This window comes from Cherax quadricarinatus, chromosome 51, assembly GCF_038502225.1.
Source record: "Cherax quadricarinatus isolate ZL_2023a chromosome 51, ASM3850222v1, whole genome shotgun sequence".
In the NCBI taxonomy this organism is placed as follows: domain Eukaryota; kingdom Metazoa; phylum Arthropoda; class Malacostraca; order Decapoda; family Parastacidae; genus Cherax; species Cherax quadricarinatus.
In genome coordinates, this window is record NC_091342.1 from 27283809 (window position 1) to 27306463 (window position 22655).

At 42.8% G+C, this 22655-nt stretch overlaps 1 protein-coding gene across 1 annotated transcript in view; it reads left to right on the forward strand.

Annotated features, from left to right (window-relative positions):
* Nucleotides 1-22649, forward strand: part of LOC128694596 (metabotropic glutamate receptor-like protein P) — a 903975-nt gene extending 881326 nt beyond the window's left edge. The window contains exons 12-15 of the mRNA XM_070095631.1: nt 653-791; nt 14067-14172; nt 19725-19943; nt 20462-22649. Coding sequence (XP_069951732.1) covers nt 653-791; nt 14067-14172; nt 19725-19943; nt 20462-21679 — 1682 coding nt within the window. The 3' untranslated portion in view covers nt 21680-22649. The remainder of the gene's footprint in view (nt 1-652; nt 792-14066; nt 14173-19724; nt 19944-20461) is intronic.
* The last annotated feature ends 6 nt before the right edge of the window (nt 22650-22655 follow it).

Below are 22655 nucleotides of genomic sequence, written 5' to 3' on the forward strand. Positions count from 1 at the left end.
CCAGCGGAAGGTCTCGGTCAGATGACCAAAAGCTCCAACAGCGGGTCATCATCTGACTAAGACCCGCGTCAGGAAACACTTGTCCTGTTTCCTGACGAACCTAACCTAACCTAACCAAGCATCAGCTTTTTAGGGAACTTAAAAAATATAAAACATTTTCATCTGGTCATTTAACCTTTGTTTTTATTAGTGTTATTCCTTTCGTAGGCAAAAAAAAATAATGAGTTTCATTCCAAAGATCTCTTTAGCGGAGACATGTATATTACGAGATGTTAAAGTAATGGAGAGGAGCTTAAATATAATTAATTTTTTCTCAGCTTGCTCTGCCATAATGATTCATGTTCTGCAATAATGAAATCTTGCTCTGTCATAATGAAGGTTTCCTCTGTTAAAATGAAATTTTTTTTTTGCTGTTAGGAAGACTTACGTTGTTATAAAGATTAACTGTATTATGAAGACTTTATGAACACCTTACAACTTTCGTTATCTGTTCTTGTGTAGATTTTAACGACTAGTGTGAAATTAATATTTATTCCAGTGGAGATGTTGATTAGTACGACACAACCACTTCATAAAGAGTGGTGGTAACTACGGAAACTACCACGTGACAATTATTAACTACCTTGTAACGAACACCAACAACCTATTACAGTGGAGATGATGTTCCTGGTCTGGGGGATCCGACTCTGCATCATGGTGAGGAAGGCGCCCTCTGAATTCAACGAGTCCAAGTACATTTCACTGGCCATCTACAACGAGTTCATCCTCTCACTCTTCCTCAACGTCTCAATGTGAGTCTTCAGCCTGGTCCTCGGAGCCTAATCTTTAAATTCTTGGGCTCTTTTGTTTTAAAAGTTTTATGAAAGCCTTGTTAATATATACAAGTACTCTCAGTTTTTTAAGTTCATTTTTTCCTAAATTCATTTGACCCCTTAACTTGAGAAGTAGGTAACAATTACTAACACTTACCTCCTGTTAACTAGTAGGTAACTAACCTAATAACGAACAAACTACCTGTGCTATCCCGTCACTTAGGTTACTGCAGTGACTATGAATTCCTCCTTACCTATTCGGCAAGTTCTGCCGAATAGGCAGAACTTGCGATCTTGGCTTAAATAGCAACGCTCATCTTGCCATATAGGACAAGTGAAAATTTGTGTATGCAATAATTTCACCAAAATCATTCTGAACCTAACGAAAAAAATATATGTCACTGTTTGTTTAGTATTAAATTATTGTAAATAAATCTAAAATATATTTAGTTGAGTTAGGCTAAAATAAATTGCGCTTGTTATAATAAGGTTAGGTAAGTTTTCTAAGATTCTTTTGGTGCAAAATTAAAAATTTTTACATTAACATTAATGAAAAATATATATATTTAAACGTATAAAAGAAAATTTAAGAAAGGACTTAATTTTAAATGCGTTCTTGCTAATTGACCAGTTTTACATATTCGGCAAGACACATTATATATATATATATATATATATATATATATATATATATATATATATATAAACACTGATCTCTGGCTGAAGGAGACTCGAACCTACGAACCTTAGGACAAGGTACGCAGTGCTTTACCAATCTACCCACACTGGACAATACCTTGGCGTGTAGCTTGCGCTACACGTTTGATCCAAGGCAGCCAACTTTCAGGGAGAAGGCTTACAGCTTTTCATCTCATCCCCTGCATGCATCAGCCTTACTAGAGATTTGAACAATGCAAGGAATTCGCGAGAGCAGGCGAAATATACACAAACACTGATCTCTGGCGGAAGGAGACTCGAACCTACGAACCTTAGGACAAGGTACGCAGTGCTTTACCAATCTGCCCACACTGGACAATACCTTGGCGTGTAGCTTGCGCTACACGTTTGATCCAAGGCAGCCGAATATGTAAAACTGGTAAATTAGCAAGAACTCATTTAAAATTAAATCCTTTCTAAAATTTTCTCTTATACGTTTAAAGATATATTTTTTCAATAATGTTAATGTAAAAAAATTTAAATTTTGCTCCAAAAGAATCTTAGAAAACTTACCTAACCTTATTATAACAAGAAAAATTTATTTTAGCCTAACCCAACTAAATATATTTTAGATTTGTTTACAGTAATTTAATATTAAATAAACACAGTGATACGTATTTTTCTCGTTAGGTTCAGAATGATTTTGACGAAATTATTGCATACACAAATTTTTGCTTGTCCCATATGGCAAGATGAGTGTTGCTATTTAAGCCAAGATCGCAAGTTCTGCCTATTCTTCACGACATATAAATATATATATATATATGTGTGTGTGTGTGTGTGTGTGTGTGTGTGTGTGTGTGTACTCACCTATTTGTACTCACCTATTTGTGGTTGCAGGGGTCGAGTCTTAGCTCCTGGCCCCGCCTCTTCACCGGTTGCTACTGGGCCCTCTCTCTCCCCGCTCCATGAGCTTTATCAAACCTCGTCTTAAAACTGTGTATGGTTCCTGCCTCCACTACGTCATTTTCAAGGCTATTGCACTGCCTTACAACTCTATGACTGAAGAAATACTTCCTAATATCTGACTCATTTGTGTCTTCAACTTCCAATTGTGGCCTCTTGTTTCTGTGTCCCCTCCCTGGAACATCCTGTCTTTGTCCACCTTGTCTATTCCACGCAGTATATTGTGTGTGTGTGTGTGTGTGTGTGTGTGTGTGTGTGTGTGTGTGTGTGTGTGTGTGTGTGTGTGTGTGTGTGTGTGTGTGCGCGCGCGCGCCCCCCCGATAAGATCACAGTAAACAGGTGATATCACAATATGCAAAACAACCACTGTGAAAGAATACCGAAATTCCAAGCGCTTTCGTGACTTCTGACATTATCAAGGAACTATAAGAAACCAAACATCAACAGGAAGGCATATAAAGGGTCAAGACTATACTTCACAATCGCGTAACCACAACAAGGCTACACCTCACACACATGTGACAACGCCCGACTCTGTAAAACCCACCTAATACTTTACCCAAGCATTAAGATTTTTTACTTGTCTAATGTACCATTAAATTCTTCCCAAATTTTATTAATTATAAATGAATCCAATTTATATAAAACGAAAGAAATCTTTATATTATTTTCAAAACTACGATTTCTAGGTAGGGGGAAGTATACCCGGGCTCATCCCAGTCCATGAGGATCCTCGGGTGTGGTGTAGTTTGCCGTGGAATCTGAATTATCTCCAGGCGCCCTGCTCCCTTCCCAAATTTCCGAGAAGCGGGCGGGGTGTCCTGCAGGTGACGGGAGTATCTCCAGAGGTTGCCTGTCAGTTCTGGGAAGTGGCAGCCGGAGGAGGTATGCTTTGTGGCAGGTTTCGGACTGCGGACTGCCCTCTCTTTTGTCCGCCGAGGTGGCTCGGTAGATGTGAGGTTGCTATCCCGGAGTGCTGGTTTACTGGCATGATGGGGTAAGGTATGGCACAAGTTCCATGCTGCATCTGCACTGCTCGTGGTCTCGAGATCCTCTCGGATGAGAAGGGGAACTTGCAGCCCTTTCATGCCTTCTAGCGACTGTCCCTCCACTGTCCCTTTTTTTTCTTTCCTTCTTTCTTTTATTTCTTAAAAAATAATAATAAGAAAAGTACCAACATCATGGAGTCTTCATTCCATGATAACCCTCCTCCTTCCCGGCCCCTGTTTGTTAAAACATCCTGTTCTGACCCGGCTTCATTATTGGACGATTCTCCAGACTCTTCCCATACCACTGTACCTTCTGCTGGTGACACTTCGTCACCTGTTCCAGATGCTGAGGCTCCACCTGTTTCTTCTAGTGCCTCTGCCTCTTGCGCGCCTTTAACTATGCATCCAGCTTCCCTGAATATGGTGCGACAGTTTTCGGATTGCCCACCTCCCTCAGGTTGGGCCACCCATGGTACTACACCTGAACGTTCCAGACTATTTGCTGATGACGGTTCTTCGATGTATGCTTATTCCACCCAAAAACAACCTATGCGACACCCACTTCCTTTACACACCACGTTTACAAGTACACAGTATACTAAATTCTTTTCCCTACAACAAAGCTGTTTTACAACACGTTGGCCAAAATACATCCTTTCACGCTCTTCGTAGTGGTGTGTGTATCGTTACAGTTCAGAATGCAGAACAAGCTCATGATCTTTCCCATCTTACTTCCATTGATAACATTCCAATCGCAGTTCACAAGTATGCTATTCTCAATTCTTGCAGTGGTACAGTGGTTTGCCCACATACCACAGTACAGAGTGATTTTCTGACTTGGTGATAATATTATGGAGCACTTAGCCCTTCAGGACCTTCCTTTTCTCAAAGTGGATATATATATTCTGCCCATTGCAGGTGGAGGCACTTTTTCAGTAGCATCGCCCACTTAACCTTTGACTGCAGTGAACTCCCGTCCTCTGTTTATATCATGGGCCATCACCTAGAGGTCCATAAAGTGGTCCCTACTCCCAGTGTCAAAATTGTTGGCACTTTGGGCACCCTGCTAAATACTGTAGATCTGCAGCAGAGTGCCCGGTCTGTGGTGCCACAGATCATGCCAATACATCTTGCAGTCTTCCCCCCTCCCCTTCGACTTGCCTCAATTGCAACGAACCTCATCCATCTTTTTCCCTCCGATGTCGGGTCCATCTTAATGAACAAGAAACTGATTGTCTTCAGGAGGCCTTAGGCTAAAACTCTCTCAGGGCTTTGCCTTCAGGGGACTCTTCCTCGTATCCCTGATTAGCGAGTAGCTACGAGACCTCCAACCTTAGCAGCTCCCTGCCTACCAGCTCCTCCGGTATTGTGTCTTTTGGGGTCACCCCCGTCTCTAATTCTTTTGCAGTTTTATCCTCTGAAGCCCCACCTCCTTACCTACTCCTACCTCTACTTCTTCTCGCCAGCTAGTTTCTCAGCCTGCAAGGCCTCGCACACCTGTATCTTCTTCCCGCCCATCACCTGCAAAGCTGAACCTGTCTCGTAAACCCAAGTCTCTTCACATTCGTCCAGTGCTTACAATTCCCCGGCCTCAGTGCGTAGTTCTCACCCCCTTTCTAAATCTCACACGAAGGTGGAGGTTCACCCCTCTCATGTGGTCCCCTCTTCTCCTGGTACCCCTCAGACTTCTTCCCCAGTTACCTCCCAGCCTCCTTCCTCTCCTGTTCCATCGCAGGACTCTTCTGTCCCCACCGGCACACCTCGCCAGGTTTATACTCCCCTTCCCTCTCAAACCTCTTTGGTTCCCACCAAAGTCTCCCCTATCTCTACTTGCTCTACCTCACCGATTTTTGAAGTCATGGTATCGGCATCTTCCTTATCCACTGAGACACTTGACACTTTCTCCAACTATAATGCAGAGACGAAGCACTCGATGGAAACCATCATGCCTCCTTCTACCCCTTCTTATTTTTCATGACCCTCACAGCAATCTTTTCCTTCATAGCATTCTGATTCCTCCTTGCTTACATGCTTTCCGTTGCCTCCACACATTGACTTCACTGACCCTAATAGGCCATAGATTTTATCGCTACTTAATGTTGGCATATCTGTCTTTGTAAATAATGACTTATTTACAATGAAATATTCGTGGCCTTATGGGTTTTCCCCAGTGTGTGTCGGGTTACAAGACCCTAAAATTCGTTCAGCTTTATTCGTTCATTTCAGGCTATGTGCTGTTGCATTTTTCTGATCCCTTTCCTAATTAATCATTTAATGAGTGTGTGCTTCTTGTGCGTGTTGGTATACCGTATCAACAGGTCTTTGTTCATTCTCTGCTGCATTATACTGCAGCCTATATTTATTTGCACAGATGTTGTACAGTTTCCCCTTACTGTGCAATTCTGTATCTCGGATATTGAGTTCTTGATCTCTTCTCTACCGCCGCCCATCTAATTGTTAGGTGGAAGGGTCACACTGACTCTCATGGTGATCAGTTGGAGACTCTTCTCACTTCTCATCCTCATGTTTTAAATACGGGTGCTCCTACCCATTTTGACTCTCGCACTCAGTCTCTCTTGCATTGATCTATCTTTCTGCTCCTCGTCAGTTGTACTTGATTATGCTTGGTCTTTTCTCCCGGATTTGCACAACAGTGATCACTTTCCTACTCTTACTTCTACTACATATTCCCGACCGCCTCGTAGCTCCCAATGGCAATCTGGACGAGCAAATTGGAACTTATACTCTCATCTTACTGGTTTTTGTGGGGACCCTCCTTCGTCCTCTATTGATGAGCTGGCGCACCAGTTTTCAACCTTAGTTTTGATTGCAACATCACGTTCTGTTCCTCAAACCTCAGGTAGGCATTCTCAGACATGCATGCCTTGGTGGTCTCCTGCATGTGCCCATGCAGTGCGTTTGAAACGTACTGTGTGGAGCAGTTATCGATGTAATCGGATCTCAAATCATCTTTTGGATTTTAAGAGGGCAAAGGTAGTCGCTCACCACGTCATACGCAGTTTGGAAGAAGGCACGGAAGTTGTGTGGCAAGTACACTCTGGATCCAGCTCCCCTTTTGCTGGTGTTAGTGTTGAGAAACGTCTTGAAGATGTCACGGAAACCGGGAACTCTCTTGTCTGTGTCTCCCAAAGGCTTCACCTTTGTCCCTCATTTCTCGTCTCTAAGTCCATCAAAGAGCAATTGCCCTTGGATTTCTCTTCTAATGGACTGGAACCGTATAACGTATCTTTCACTCTCTTTGAGTTAGAGTCCACACTTTCCACTTGCTAGTCATCGGCAGCTGGGCCTGATTATATTCATATCAGTATACTATACCATCTGCATTCTACAGCCCTTACAGTCCTTTTGCGTCTTTTCAACCTTATTTGGACGCGAGGGGGTTCTCCCTCAGCAAAGGAAATCTGCCAGTGTACTACCGTTTCATAAATCAGTCACCTCGGGGTTTGAAACTTCTCACTATTGTCCCATTGCTCTGACCAGTGTAGTCTGCAAAGTGATGGAATAGACGTGTGATATAGTATTTGAAGACTCACAATAGTCTTTCTCCTCGCCACTATGGCTTTCGCAAGGGCCGCTCTACCTTGGACCCCTTACTCCACTTTAGATATGCATGTGCAAAATGCCTTTGCCAAGAAACACTCCATCCTAGCAGTCTTTTTTGATCTTAAGAAGGCATATGACGCCACTTGAAGGTATAACATTTTAGCCCGGGCCCACTCCTTAGGCCTCCGCAGTAATCTACCAACTTCCCTTTCTGCCTTCTTATCTGACAGACATTTTCGTGTCATTGTTGGCGCCTCGCTTTTCTCAGACTTTGTTCAGGCCGAGGGAGTCCCACAAGGTTGTATCCTTAGCACTACCCTTTTACTCTTGGTTATATATGACCTACCTTCCGTTCTTCCGTCACATATTTTGTCGTCACTTTATGTGGATAACTTCGCTATAGCTTACACAGGCTCTGACCGTCGCCTGGTAGCAGCCTCCCTTCAAGATGCGATTGACCGAGTTTCCCATTGGGCCACTTCTCATGAATTTAATTTTGCTAGTACGAAAACTCATTTCATTACCTTCACTAGACGTCCTCTTGTCCTAGATATTCCATTGTATTTACACGGCTCACGTATTGCAGAATGTTCTATGGTCAAGTTTCTTGGCCTTTTCTTTGATAACTGGTTGACATAGAAACCTCACATTTTCTCTTCGAAGGCAGCTTGCCATGGTCGGCTGAATCTTCTTAAACTTTTTGCTCATCGTTCATGGGGACCAGATCGCCGGACTCTCCTTTGCATTCCACCTTAGTCTTGTCCAAGAGGGATTATGGCGACCAAGTCTATTCTGCAGCTTCTACCACTAAGTTAGATCCCCTTCATCATCAGGGTTACTCTATCTGCTCTCACAACCTTCGTGTTCCGTCTACATATAGGTTGGTCTCAGACGTTAGTAGAAGCTTGTTACTTGTTCGACGCCCCTGTTTACTCCAACCGTTTTCTCTTCGCCTTCACTCACACCGGTCTTCTCTCCAGTTGCCTCCCTTGTATGCTCATTTAGCATCCCCCTTGGGAGGTTCTAACGGTTCATGTCTGTTCTCCCCTACTGCCGTGCGCCAAAGCTTTCCTACCTACGACTGCTTCTCGCTCTCTTTTTCTTGATCACTTCCGGTCTCATGCTCATGCCGTTGTTTATACAGACGGTTCTAAATCTTCTGACGATGTTGGGTTCGCGGCAGTGTTCCCTGACGATGTTGTCTGAGGTCATTTGTTAGACTCGGCTAGTATTTTTACTGCCGATTTGTATGCCATCCTCATAGCACTTCTCCGTATTACATACGTTTCCTTCTACGTTTATGATCATTTCAGATTCCTTCACTATTTTACAAGCCATTAAGCAATTTGATTCCCCTCATCCACCAGTCATTCGTATTCAGCTATGGTTGTGCTGTGTGGCTAGCAAAAACAAAGATGTCGTTTTCTGTCGTGTCCCTGGACACATTGATGTGCAGGACAATGAACAAGCGGATGCTGCTGCTGCTGCTGCTGCTGCACGGTCAGCGGTGCATGATCTTTCGGTTTCCTATGGAGGTATTCCGTTCAGAGATTATTTTTCAGTCATCTCTGCCCGTGTTCGTGGCCGTTAGCAACAACTGTGGGCGGACATGCACCATAACAAATTGCACTCTATTTAACCGCTTTTAGGTTTGTGGCCATCTTCTTACCACCGTTGCCGTACTCGGGAGAGTGCTCACTCCCGTCTCTGCATTGGCCATACTCGCCTTACCCATGGGTATCTCATGGAACGACACCCTATTCCTCTCTGTGAGGTTTGTCGGGTTCCTATTTCGGTTCTTCACATTTTTGTCAACTGCCTGGTTTACCAGCGAGCTCGCAGGATTTACCTCCAACGAAGCCGCCGCCCTACCTCTCTTACCTTATCTTCCAATCTGGCAGACGGTCCTGCCTTTGACTTACAATCACTTTTTGACTTTGTCAGCAACTGCTTCACTATACGAACCTTGACACACAGCCCTTAGCGTCCATTCCAGCCCATTCCTCCCCTCACCTCTGATCCCCTCTCCACCTAGCTGTTTATAGCCCCAGCACTATTTTCTGCCCAGCAGCACTGCATAACCCTTGTCGGTTTAGCGCTTTCTTTATTAGAATAATAATACAGCTGGATGCCCAGCCTAGAGAGAGCCCCGATCATTAGCAGCCAACAATATTCACAATTGTGCACGAAACCGGACACCTGGGCAACAGTGTTCAAAACTCTCGGTTCGTGTTTTTTTTTTTTTTAAGAGGATCCTTAGTTAGGAGATTATTAATCATACTGGTGTCTTTTTATTCTAATGTATTATTGCTAACCCAGTTTATATATATATATATATATATATATATATATATATATATATATATATATATATATGAGAGAGAGGGAGGTAGTATAAACCTTGGTAATAAATACCGACAAGTTGGTTCAGAAAGACACGTAAGCAAACACTATGACATATTTATTAGAAAATGTTTCGGTCCTGGGACCTTGATCACTTCTAACATACAGAGGTAGAAAGGCATTATATATACATAGGCGGAGAGTGAGGTGTGACGCACGTGACCTGAGGAATGTCATAAGAACATAAGAATGGAGGAACACTGTAGAAGGCCTACTGGCCCATGCGAGGCAGGTCCTTATCAAAACAACCTCTGCCTATGATGAGGATGGGTAGACGATGAAATCATGTGACTCCTGTGTTGTTGGGCTGGTATGCCAATGTTTTTGAAATTTTGTAGTTTCCAGTGTTGCGTTCTATAGTGTCGGTGACGGCGATTAGTGAGGCTTCTAGGCACCGTCGGCGTCTGAGGTCTGGTTCGGTGAGAACGAGTTGTGCCTCATTCCAGTTCATCAAATGTCCCGTGGAGTCTCTGTGGAGGACACAGGCGTACCTTACATCGTCTCTGTTAGAGGCATTTCGATGCTCATTCAAGCGGACTGCAAGATCTCTGCCTGTCTCGCCTACATATTTCTTGAGACAGAACCCACAGGGGATAGTGTAGACGCCTGCTGTAGAAGTTAGAGGTGTGGGGCTGCGTTTCGTAGTGAGGTCTTTGATAGATGATGTGTTTATGGTGGAAACGTTAATGTTACTCATAGCAAGTGCCCGGCGAGTATTCGTGGCAACATCACCACATGGGAGTACTATGAACTGCTTAGGGGGCTGTTCCATGGGCGGTTTGTTGAGAATAGCTTGTGCCTTAAGTCTGCAATCTCGGATGAAGAAAGATGGGAACTGAAGACGTGTAAAGGCTTGTGTTATGTAAGTGCATTCTTCTTCTAGAAAACAAGGGCTGGAGATGCGAAGAGCTCTCAAGAAGAAGCCAATGAGGACTCCTCTCTTAGTGCGGGTGTCTTGGTGTGAATAAAAGTGTATAAGATCGTCCTTGTTGGTAGGTTTTCTATACACTTTGAAGAGAAGTTTGTCACTGTCGGGAGATCTGCACAGTAGAACGTCGAGGAAAGGAAGTTTGCCATCATTTTCGAGTTCAAGTGTAAACTTTATTGATGGTTCAACTGCATTGATCTTGTTGAGAAGGGCCTGGATATTGAGACGTCTCGGATAGAAAACCAATACATCATCAACGTATCTTAGCCAGGTAACGGTGTTGGGAATGAGGGTGCTGAATTTCTCTGCGACATGCTCAGAAGGGGGGCCTCATTACGTGCCGCTCAGATTCGTGCTTCACTTCCTACTCCTGATAGAAGAACTGCAGAATATATACTCAGCCAAATTACCACTGCCAACATCCAACAGAAATTGAAGCTATCACGAAAACTACAAGACCTGTGCTCCCACAGCAAATGGAGCGAAATGGGACGACCAGAAATCATAAATAACTTATCTTCCTATACACTAACCGTCACCGAGACAGAAGCCCTCAGCCTAGGGCTCAAGTTTACTACCGGCATCAACAAGAAACAATCTGGTGGATATGGTAACCAAGAACCAACTTTTGGAGGCTCCGAGTTTCAAAAAGGCTTTGTTCAAGGAATTATCACTGCTGCAGCTACTGAGCCTTCAAGACCGGTCATTCCCAGAAGATACATCCAAGCACTCATGGACTTGGCCAATACACTAACCGTCACCGAGACAGAAGCCCTCAGCCTAGGGCTCAAGTTTACTACCGGCATCAACAAGAAACAATCTGGTGGATATGGTAACCAAGAACCAACTTTTGGAGGCTCCGAGTTTCAAAAAGGCTTTGTTCAAGGAATTATCACTGCTGCAGCTACTGAGCCTTCAAGACCGGTCATTCCCAGAAGATACATCCAAGCACTCATGGACTTGGCCAACAACGATGATATCGTCATTACAACCTCTGACAAAAGAGGTGGTGTGGTGTTACTCAACACTGTCGACTACAACAATAAAGTTTTAAATCTTCTCAACGATGTCAACACATACCAGCCTGTATCGGAATCAGTGCTACTTTAAAGTACCCAGACTTTTCTTCAAAAGGCTCGTAGCATCTTACGAAAATCAGAACAAGGCAAAAAACTACTTAAACTTTTACCAGGTCAACCGAAACCAGCACGCCTGTATGGCCTTCCTAAGACACACAAACCTGGCATCCCACTACGGCCTATCACTTCGGGCATAGGGAGTGCACCACACAGACTAGCCGGCCACCTTGCCAAATACCTTTCAGCGCTTCTGGGCACCATCAGTCAAGCCCACCTCAAGCACTCAGGTGACCTTCTCTCCCGAATTTCCAACCTGAATGTCAAAAACAAAAGCATGGCTTCCTTCGATGTCACAGCCCTCTTTACCAACGTTCCTACTGACGCTGCAATCAACATTCTGAGACAGAGGCTCACTGAAAACCACGACCTCCCTTTACCTCTTCTAGACTTCATCAGTCTAGTGGAACTTTGTGTTAATTTCAACTTCTTCAAGTATCAGGACAACCGTTACAAACAGTGCTTTGGGATGGCAATGGGCAGCCCGCTCAGTGCTGTGCTTGCCAACCTCTTCATGGAAAACCTGGAGACAGAGAAATTCAGCACCCTCATTCCCAACACCGTTACCTGGCTAAGATACGTTGATGATATATTGGTTTTCTATCCGAGACGTCTCAATATCCAGGCCCTTTTCAAAAAGATCAATGCAGTTGAACCATCAATAAAGTTTACACTTGAACTCGAAAATGATAGCAAACTTCCTTTCCTCGACGTTCTACTGTGCAGATCTCCCGACAGTGACAAACTTCTCTTCAAAGTGTATAGAAAACCTACCAACAAGGACGATCTTATACACTTTTATTCACACCAAGACACCCGCACTAAGAGAGGAGTCCTCATTGGCTTCTTCTTGAGAGCTCTTCGCATCTCCAGCCCTTGTTTTCTAGAAGAAGAATGCACTTACATAACACAAGCCTTTACACGTCTTCAGTTCCCATCTTTCTTCATCCGAGATTGCAGACTTAAGGCACAAGCTATTCTCAACAAACCGCCCATGGAACAGCCCCCTAAGCAGTTCATAGTACTCCCATGTGGTGATGTTGCCACGAATACTCGCCGGGCACTTGCTATGAGTAACATCAATGTTTCCACCATAAACACATCATCTATCAAAGACCTCACTACGAAACGCAGCCCCACACCTCTAACTTCTACAGCAGGCGTCTACACTATCCCCTGTGGGTTCTGTCTCAAGAAATATGTTGGCGAGACAGGCAGAGATCTTGCAGTCCGCTTGAATGAGCATCGAAATGCCTCTAACAGAGACGATGTAAGGTACGCCTGTGTCCTCCACAGAGACTCCACGGGGCATTTGATGAACTGGAATGAGGCACAACTCGTTCTCACCGAACCAGACCTCAGACGCCGACGGTGCCTAGAAGCCTCACTAATCGCCGTCACCGACACTATAGAACGCAACACTGGAAACTACAAAATTTCAAAAACATTGGCATACATGATACTTAAGCACCACCAACCCAACAATACAGGAGTCACATGATTTCATCGTCTACCCGTCCTCATCATAGGCAGAGGTTGTTTTGATAAGGACCTGCCTCGCATGGGCCAGTAGGCCTTCTACAGTGTTCCTCCATTCTTATGTTCTTATGACATTCCTCAGGTCACTTGCGTCACACCTCACTCTCCGCCTATATATATAATGCCTTTCTACCTCTGTATGTTAGAAGTGATCAAGGTCCCAGGACCGAAACGTTTTCTAATAAATATGTCATAGTGTTTGCTTACGTGTCTTTCTAAACCATATATAGAGGTACCACCTCTATAACCTGTGACTTACACCTTGATCACCGGTTATTGTTCTGAATGCCACTAATCATTAAACTTTCATTATTTTGAGGATATATTACATTGAACATTAATAGTTTGAATTCCATTATCATTTCAAGAGATTATAATTGTTTTCCACTTCTCTTCCCTCCACTCTCTTCCCCTCCCTCGTTCCTCTATACCTGCTCAAATTTACTCCTCCCGCTAACTTCTCTCCTCCATGCACTGTTTTACCCTTCCCTCTTTTCCACTTTCCTGCAATTTTCTCTCTCCCTTTCTCATTCATTCTACTCCGTTTTCTGTTCCACACATCTTCCCCCTCCCTCCGTCTTTTCTTCCTTCTATCCCTGCTTCCACACGTCTCTTGCCTCTTCTCCTTTTTCGGTATCATCCTTTCCCACCATTCATCCTTCTCCAATTTTCCTTTTTCTGTCCTTTCCTTTAAAACCAATCATTCTGTTTCCTCTCCACTGTGCTTCTTCCTCCCTGCTTCTTTTGCTCCTTTGTTTCCTCTTCTCTCCCTGTTTTCCCTCGCACCCCTCTCCATTCCCTCGTCTCCTATTTTCTCCTGTTTCCTCTCCACCCTCCCTCTCCCCTCCAACGCCCTCTCTTTGCCCCTCCATCACCCTTTTTTTCCCCTCCAATGCCCTCTCTTTCCCCTCCAACGCCCCCTTTCCCCTCCAACCTCCCTCTCTTTCCCCTCCTTCCCCCGACTTCCCTCTCTTTCCCCTCCCACCCCCTCTCCCCTCCAACGCCCTCTCTCTCTCTCCCTCCAACCCATCCTCTCTTTCCCCTCCCACCCTGTTTACTTTCTCTCCCCCAGGTTGTTCTTGCAGTCACCGGCCAATCCTGATCTACTGTTTATCATTTTCTTCTGCCACACACAGCTCACTATCACTCTTCTCATCGTCATCATCTTCGGCAGTAAGGTGAGAGAGAATGTAGAAAAAGGGGAGATAAAAAGGGGTGAGGAAGGAGACAAAGAGGGTGAAGAAATTAGAGATACGAAGAGGGGAAGAGAGAGACATAGGCAATGTTGAAAAAAAATATGGGCGATTTATTTGAAAATGTATATGACAAAGGGAGGGAGGGAGGACAAGGTGAGATGGAGGAAGAAGGAAGGGAAGGGTTGGAAATAGGGAAAGAAAGAGGATGGAAATATAAAGTGTATAAAAAGAGAAAGGGAGGAGAACTGAAGGGGGTAAGGACTAGAAGTGAGAGATGAAAGTGGAAAAAAACAAGTGAAGACGGAGGGTAAGCAAGAGAGAAATGGTAGACGGAGGTAAAGGAGGAAAGGAATGAGGTCACGGGATGGAAGGAGATTAAGAGAAGACATAGAAAAGCAGGAAAAATAGGTAAACAGTGAGGAGCCAAAGATGAAGGGATGGAGGGAGGGAGGGAGGGAGGGAGGGAGGGAGGGAGGGGGAGGGGGGAGTGCGTGCGTGCGTGTGTGTGTGTGTGTGTGTGTGTGTGTGTGTGTGTGTGTGTGTGTGTGTGTGTGTGTGTGTGTGTGTGTGTATTGTCGTGCCGAACAGGTAAAACTTGCTATTTTGGCTTAAATAACAACGCTCTTCTTGCCGAATAAGGCAAGAAAAAATCTGTGTATTCAATAATTTCGTAAAAGTCATTCTGAACCTAACGAAAAAAAAAATTCATTGTGTTTGTTTATTAAATTATTGTAAACTTATCTAAAATCTATTTAGTTGGATTAGGCTAAATTAAATTGCGCTTGCTATAATAAGGTTAGGTAAGTTTTCTAAGGTACTTTTGGTCCAAAATTATTAATTTTTACATTAGCATAAATGAAAAAAAATTATCTTTAAACGTACAAGAGAAAAATTTATAAAGAACTTAATTTTAAATGAGTTCTTGCTAATTGACCGATTTTACTTATTCGGCACGATATATTTATATACAATATGAACATTATATTTACATGTACATGGAGAGAAATGAGCGAGAGAGAGAGAGGCTGGCTGGCTGGGGGAAGGCTGGCAGAAACAATTTTTAAATTTTATTTTTTTGTAAACTGGTTTTAAATTTTTCTTTAATACTTAAAAATTTCCCGAGAGTTTCACATTAAAATCTATAAAACTATGAACATTTTAATAATGTTTTTATTTTTATTTTTATTTTTTTTTTTTTTTTGCATTTTTTCTGGGGGAATACAAATATTTTATGAATATTTTAGAAAAAGGGTACTTTTTTTTTTAATTTCCAGCAATTTCTTTGAAGATTCCTGACATAACATTGGTACATAACATAGAAAAGGGAGGAAGAGAAAGCTATAGTAGGAACAAACGAAAATGAAAAAAAGGGAAGAAATACGCCTAGATAAAAGAAAAGAGAATACGGATCGGGGAAAGACAAACTCAGTAAATATAGGCAGTCAGAACATTCGCAGACATTATACAAAAGTTATGTGCCTATATGGCAGAGCTTGCTGGAATAAACAACAGAAAATGTGCGAACATGTTGATTAACCGAAAGTGTGGCTTTGACTAAGACTGGAGGTACTTCCACCCAGTGATGTGCCAAGCTTCAACACCGTTCAGGGAATGTTACGACCTGAGCTGCCCAGACCATCATGTAAAAGGAACGCAGCGTTACAGAGAGCAGAGAAATAGAAAATGAACTGTGATCTTTTTTTAGACAGAAACAATAGGGCCTAAGAGAAGGAAAAATGGGAAATGCTACAGATGGGACAGCTGGACTGCACAATGGGACATGCCAAACCAGGCATCAGCCCATCAGGGTCGAATACACAATCAAATGCAACGTCAATACTGGAGAAACCAGGGGCGTGTACACCAGGGGCCATACCAGGTAGTACATCACCAGTGGTACTAACGAAACACAAACCAAAACAAAACATCCCAAACGGTAATTCCTGCGTCATATTTGCAAATATTCAGGGTTTGAAATCAAATAAAAACGACAAAGTTAGTTACGTCGGTTGGCTACTGTCAGAAGCGAATGCCATGTTTGGAGCATTTACAGAAACATGTATAGATGTGATCAGATTAATAATAGATTATGGGGAGAAGTAGGACCCTCTGTAAAGGATACTTCTGTTGCACAGAAGTGCTGAATTCTACGAATGATGTAGTAGAAATAATAGGCATTTAAAGTTGAAAATAGGAATTTGATAATTATCCTAGATATAAACCACCATCAGCAACTGCTGAGGAATTCACAGATCAGTTAAGGAAGATAGATAGCTATCTGGATAGGCTAGAAAATCCCACACCAAATATTTTACTCCTTGAAGATTTATATGTCCCTCATGTAAAATGGAAGATGGTGCAGCACAATTTTATACCAGAAATATCTCCGGGAAGCATCCTGGCCCAACAGGTACATACCAGGGAACTAATGAGGCTTTGTGAAAAGTATTCTTTGAACCAACAGATAACTGATCCCCCTAGAAATGAAAATACCCTGGATTTGATATTCACGAATAACCAGGAACTAATCAGAGATATAACAATTACAAAAACAATATACTCTGATCACATCATTATAGAAGTTCAAACGAGTATTAACGCAGGGTTAGGGAATTGCATCACTGTTAGGGACGGGATGTTCAATAAGTTTAATTTTAATAACCATAGAATTGACTGGGGAAAAAATAAACCAAGAGCTATCAGACATCCTGGGAATCAGACATGAGCACCCTAAATCACCACCAATGTCTAGAGAAGCTGAATATGAAAGCTTACAAAATCTGTATGAAACACGTACCATTGAGGAAACCCAGAAAAAGATCAGATATAGAGAGCGTAGAAGATGGTACAGAAGAAAATTTGTTACTGAATTATTTAAAAACACAAATATGCTGTAACAGAGGAAAGATAGTCTTAGCCGAGAGATCACTGAATTAGATCAAAAACTTAGGATGTCATACCTAACAAAAGTACAAAGGGTCATACAGGATATTGCAAAAAAAAAAAAAATTATTTCTATGCAAAATCTAAGCTAAGAACTACTTGTAGAATTAGACCATTATTGAGAGGAGATTCGTATGCTGACGAACAGGAAATTAGTGAAATCCTAAAAGAACAGTATGAGTCGGTGATCAGCAACCCACTAAATGACAACAAGGTAGAAAATGCTGAAATACTTTTCACTCCAGCCGAAGGCCGCGCAGACCAACTAATTGACATTAGTACAATTTCGAAAGATTTCGAAAGATAAATAGACAACATGCCCACTCATTCAGCACCTGAACCAGATTCATGGAATGCCCTGTTTATAAAGAAGTGTAGAGTACCACCAGCACGAGCCCTCAGTATTCTTTGGAGAAAGAGCTTAGATCTAGGTGAAATACCAGAGGCCTTAAAGAGTGCAGACATAGCTCCTTTGCATAAGGGAGGTAGTAGAGCACTAGCTAAAAATTACAGACCAGTAGCCCTAACCTCTCACATCATAAAAATCTTCGAAAGAGTGATGAGACGGCAGATTACAAATTTCATAGACCAGCACAACCCGAACCAGCATGGTTTTAGAGCAGGACGATCATGTCTGTCACAGCTGCTGAACCATTAACGCAGATGTCATTTACACAGATTTTGCAAAGGCGTTTGACAAATGCGATCATGGAATGATAGCGCACAAAATGAGGGCCATTGGCATTACGGGGAAGGTAGGCAGATGGATTTTCGGATTCATAACACACAAAACAAAGAAAGTAGTAGTAGTAGTAGTAAACAGAGCAAAATCTAGAATCAGCGAGGTAATAACCTCAGTTCTCCAAGGTACTGTCCTCGCATCTCTGCTGTTTCTCATCCTCATAGCAGACAAAAGCACCCATCACACTTTTGTATCATCATTTGCAAATGACACTAAAATAAGCATGAAAGTCAGTACGGTAGAAGACACTGAAAAATTACAGAAAGACATCAGCAGTGTGACTTTGTAAATGGTCCAAGTCGGACCGAAACGTCGTCGTAAGCTCCTCTCTTCTATGTGCGGGTTATTTGTGTATCGTTCCATTCACGGTATTGTGCCTTTTTTTTGTTACATAAACAGGGTTTTCCAGTGGGCAGTGGAGAACAACATGACGTTCAATGGTGATAAGTTCCAGCTGCTTAAGTATGGAAAGAATGAAGAACTCAAATAGAACGAAAGGAACACGTAAAAGACTTGGGAATAATTATGTCAGCTGACCTTTCTTTTAAAGAGCATAAGACAAAGATCACGACAGCCAGGAGGATGACTGGGTGGGTACCGAGAACTTTCAAAACAAGGGAAATAATGCCAGTGGTGACACTCTTCAACTCTCTAGTGCTCCCTCACTTAGAATATTGTTCAGTGCTGGCGGCCAAGTTCAAAGCAGGAGAAATATCAGAGCTGGAACAAATACAAAGATCGTTTACGGCTCACAGTGAGCCAGTAAAGCACCTAAATTACTGGGAACGCCTTCAGGTCTTGAATATGTACTCATTGGAGCGGAGAAGAAAGAGATACCTGATAATATATACCTGGAAAGTACTCGAGGGCCTGGTCCCAAATCTGCACACTGCCATAACAACATACTGGAGTGAGAGATATGGGAGGAATTGTAAAATAAACTCAGTGAGGAGCAGGGGTGCGGTGGGGACAGTAAGGGAACACTGTATCAACATTCGGGGTCTCAGACTATTCAACATCTTAACAGAAGATATCAGAAACACTGCTGGAACAAGTGTGGAAGCCTTCAAGAGGTAACTGGACAAGTATATTCACCAGGTGCTATATCAACGAGGTTATGGTGGACATGTGCGGCAGCGGGCCTCCAGCAGCAATAGCCTGGTTGACCAGGCAAGCACCAGACGAGCCTGGCCCATGGCCGGGCTCCGAGAGTAGTGAAACTCTCAAAACTCTTCAATGGTATATTAAAGGTACGGTATAAGGTATAATTTAAAAATATTAAAAAAATCAATTTATCACAATTTTTCGAAAATTTAAAGTTTAGTTTTTCAGGTCTTACACTTTTATTCAAAGTCCTGCTAATTTTACTAACTTTTATGAAAATTTCTAAAGTAAACTCCAAGATTTTAGCAAAATTCTAAAAAAAAAAAATTGTATATAGTATTTTAGCGAAATTAAATTTTATGAAAAAAATGACAATTTAAAAATAAAACCATAATTTTTATCTTTAAATATGGATATTTATAGTGACACTAATTATTCTAATTATATTACTGATTTTTTTGTTGTATGTTGGTAAAAAAAATTTAATTGTGGGATGACTTGAGCTGATCAATGTTAGTATGTATTTTTATATTTAACTTTCACAGCGGCAGTAAATTACTCCAAGGTTTTAGCACTTTTAAATCTTTAAAGTTTTAAGGACTCTTTTTAAGAAATTTAGAAGGCGCTTCGGTTCTCCTCCTCCCAGTATCGGTTCACAACTTAATAATGGCTTCAGACAGACCGAAACGTCTTCCAAGGGTTCCATTGTGTTTTTCATTTCATATAATATACTTGCATTCTTCAGGTGTACATGGTAGTGAAGGGTCAGGGCAAGGGAGGCGAGGAGACGCTGAGTATGACCAAGCCCAAAGCGGCCAAGTTTCTGCAGCGAGCCAACCAGGGCAACAGCAACAACCACGCCACCTTCGACCAAGGCGACCTTCAGGCGAGTGCTAGAGTAGCCGTGAGGGCATACTGTAGTGGGTGTAGCTGCAGTGATGCTGAGGGGAGGGCTTTGTGGTGCTAGGGGATGGTCGTTCTCTGCGGTAGTTAGATGAAGTGGTATGTGGATGTGATGGTGGTATTGTGGAGGTGATGTGTGAGGTACTGATGCTTGTGAGAGGGAGAAGACTAACGGAGTTCGGAAATGGGGATCTGGATTATTATAGTGGATGAATTGAAAGTGTTTGCGAAAACTGAGGGATAAGACTGAGGATGAGAGTGAGGAAGTAGGTCAAGGATATTAGAAATAAGGAATAGGTGATGAGGTTAAAGCCCTGGATGAGAAACATGGATTAGTGGAAGTGAATGAGGAACAGGATGAGTGAATTGGGGAAAAGGTGGGGGAAAGGAACTCGTGTTTGTAAAATGCAAAGGAACAAAAGGAGTGGTGTGTGTTATTACCTCTTGGATGGGCAAATTCTTAAACACCGTTCTAGTCACTGACCTGCGAGTATGCAAGTCAGGGGGTTGCAATTAATTCATCTTCAATCCCTTCACAGATATTTCGAAGGTTCGGAACATTTATAATAACGTTTCTTTCTTCAGGAGCAGTTCCAGCGGCTGTACACACAGCTGGAGTCCCTACGAGAGAAGAACCTGCGCCTTGGGAACAGACAGATGGTGGCCAAGCTCACAGCCATGCAGGAAGCGGCCAAAAATACCACCACCACCACTGTTTCCAGTGTAACCACAGCCATTGTCACAGAAAAAAACGGCAGGAGCGCAGAGCAGCAGCAGCAACAACAACCACAGCAGCTGCTGCTACAACCCCACCAACAACAGAGACGTCGTAGCCAGAGAGAGAGAAAATACAGTGACGGTATCGTCATGAAGCCTTATGTGAACAGCATCCTGGCGAATATGACAGATAATATTACGTGCACAAGTTTTCAGGGGGAAGGAGAAACGCCAATTAGTGTGGTCTGTCCCAGGGACGAGACGCGCGTAAATGTCGGTGTAAAAAATGTAAATTTGTTAAGAAAGAGTGTATCTAAAGAAGAAATTCTTGATAAAGGAGGTGGGAGACAAGGAAATGGGTTTTGCCACCTTAGAAAGAGTGCCTCTAAAGATGAAAACATTAATAGTGTAATACGTAATAAAGAAAACGACGTTAATGTGTTCAGAGAGGAAGACCATATAGATAGCTCCCTCAATAAAAATAGGAGGAGAAGCGAATCGCATCTCAAGACAAAAACTGACTGTAAAGACTCTTCTGTATTTAGTGGCTTTTACGACGGAGCAGCTGCTCCTTCCGAGGACTGCGATTTAGAGAGAGGCAACACTAAGAGTGACAGCGTCGACCATGAACCTGCAGATACACCTGATGTCTGCAGCGCAGGTGGAACTTGTCAGCGGTGCGTCTCTCAAGATAACTGCAGCAGCAACAGCAGCTCCTCGGAAAATCCTACCAGAGTGCATTCCAGCTCCAAGGACTTAAGGTCCTTGGGACACCGAAGCGCCGAGTTCCTGCTGCAGTCGAGTGTTTCGACGGAACTTTCTGAGCGAGTCTGTCGGAGTCTCGAATACCTAGACGAGACTGGTACCCGCTGCGGGGGAACAATCGGGGGGTCAGGGGTCTGCGGGGGCCCAGAAGAGGACCTTAGCATCGAGGACAGATCAGTCAGATCTGCGCATTCCACCCCACGTAGGTCACAAGGGCGCCGTTTCAGGGAAGTGCGGGACCCAGATCGAGCCCGGGCCTTCATTCTATACAATCTCTCAGACCGCGCCACACTAACAGACGAAGTAACAGTATAGCAGACGGTGAGTGTAGTGCGGGAATATATGATTTAAATGGTAGACCGAAGAAGGAAATGCAAACAGCAGTAACTAACAGTATTATCATGTGGATTTAGAAAAAAAAGATATGCTTCGCAGTGATGGTATAGACAAGAAAGTGACAGTATTATAACAGGACTTTGCTAATGTATTATATTGTATATATAAGCATATAATTCTTCAAACTAACACCAACAAGTGATAAGAAAATATATCAAAATTAAATGTAGGTTTTAATTTATATTAATGATATACAATGAATAAGTATGTGCCGAAAGGAAAGAGCGTTTTTTTTTTCAATTCTCTGGGAAAAAGTTTATGTTAGTAGCCAAGAGAATGTATGTCGGGGACTGAACCTCATCTTAGTTGTCAAGCAATGATTCTTACCCGTGCAGGCGCTCCTTCACCAACCTATGTTAAAGTTCTTGACATGCATACTGACAGCAGGAAGGAACCAACACACTTCAAAAGAAAGTTATCAGGTTTAAAGTGGTGACAGACAGACAGACAGACAGACAGACACACACACACACACACACACACACACACACACACACACACACACACCAGGGAAGAGGCGGTATCATGGGCCGTGACTCGACCCCTGCAACCACAATTAGGTGAGAACTAGACGAGTACACACACACACACACACACACGAGAGAGACTCTTTAACCACAATTAGGTGAATACACACACACACACAAACACTCGAAAAGCAATATGTAAATTCAGTCAATTAAGTGAAGCGAGTCAGTAACTGGCAAAGAAAATCTAATAAATTAATAACTCATGGTAATATAGTGGTTGTGGATGAATCAAAAGTAGAACATTGCTTAATAAAACTGTAGGAAAAATATTGAAAAAAAATAGACAACACTCAGTCTGTATCAATACTTTTTATATCCCACAATGCAGAATGGGAAATTGAAAAAACCGTATCAAAGAAATTTCA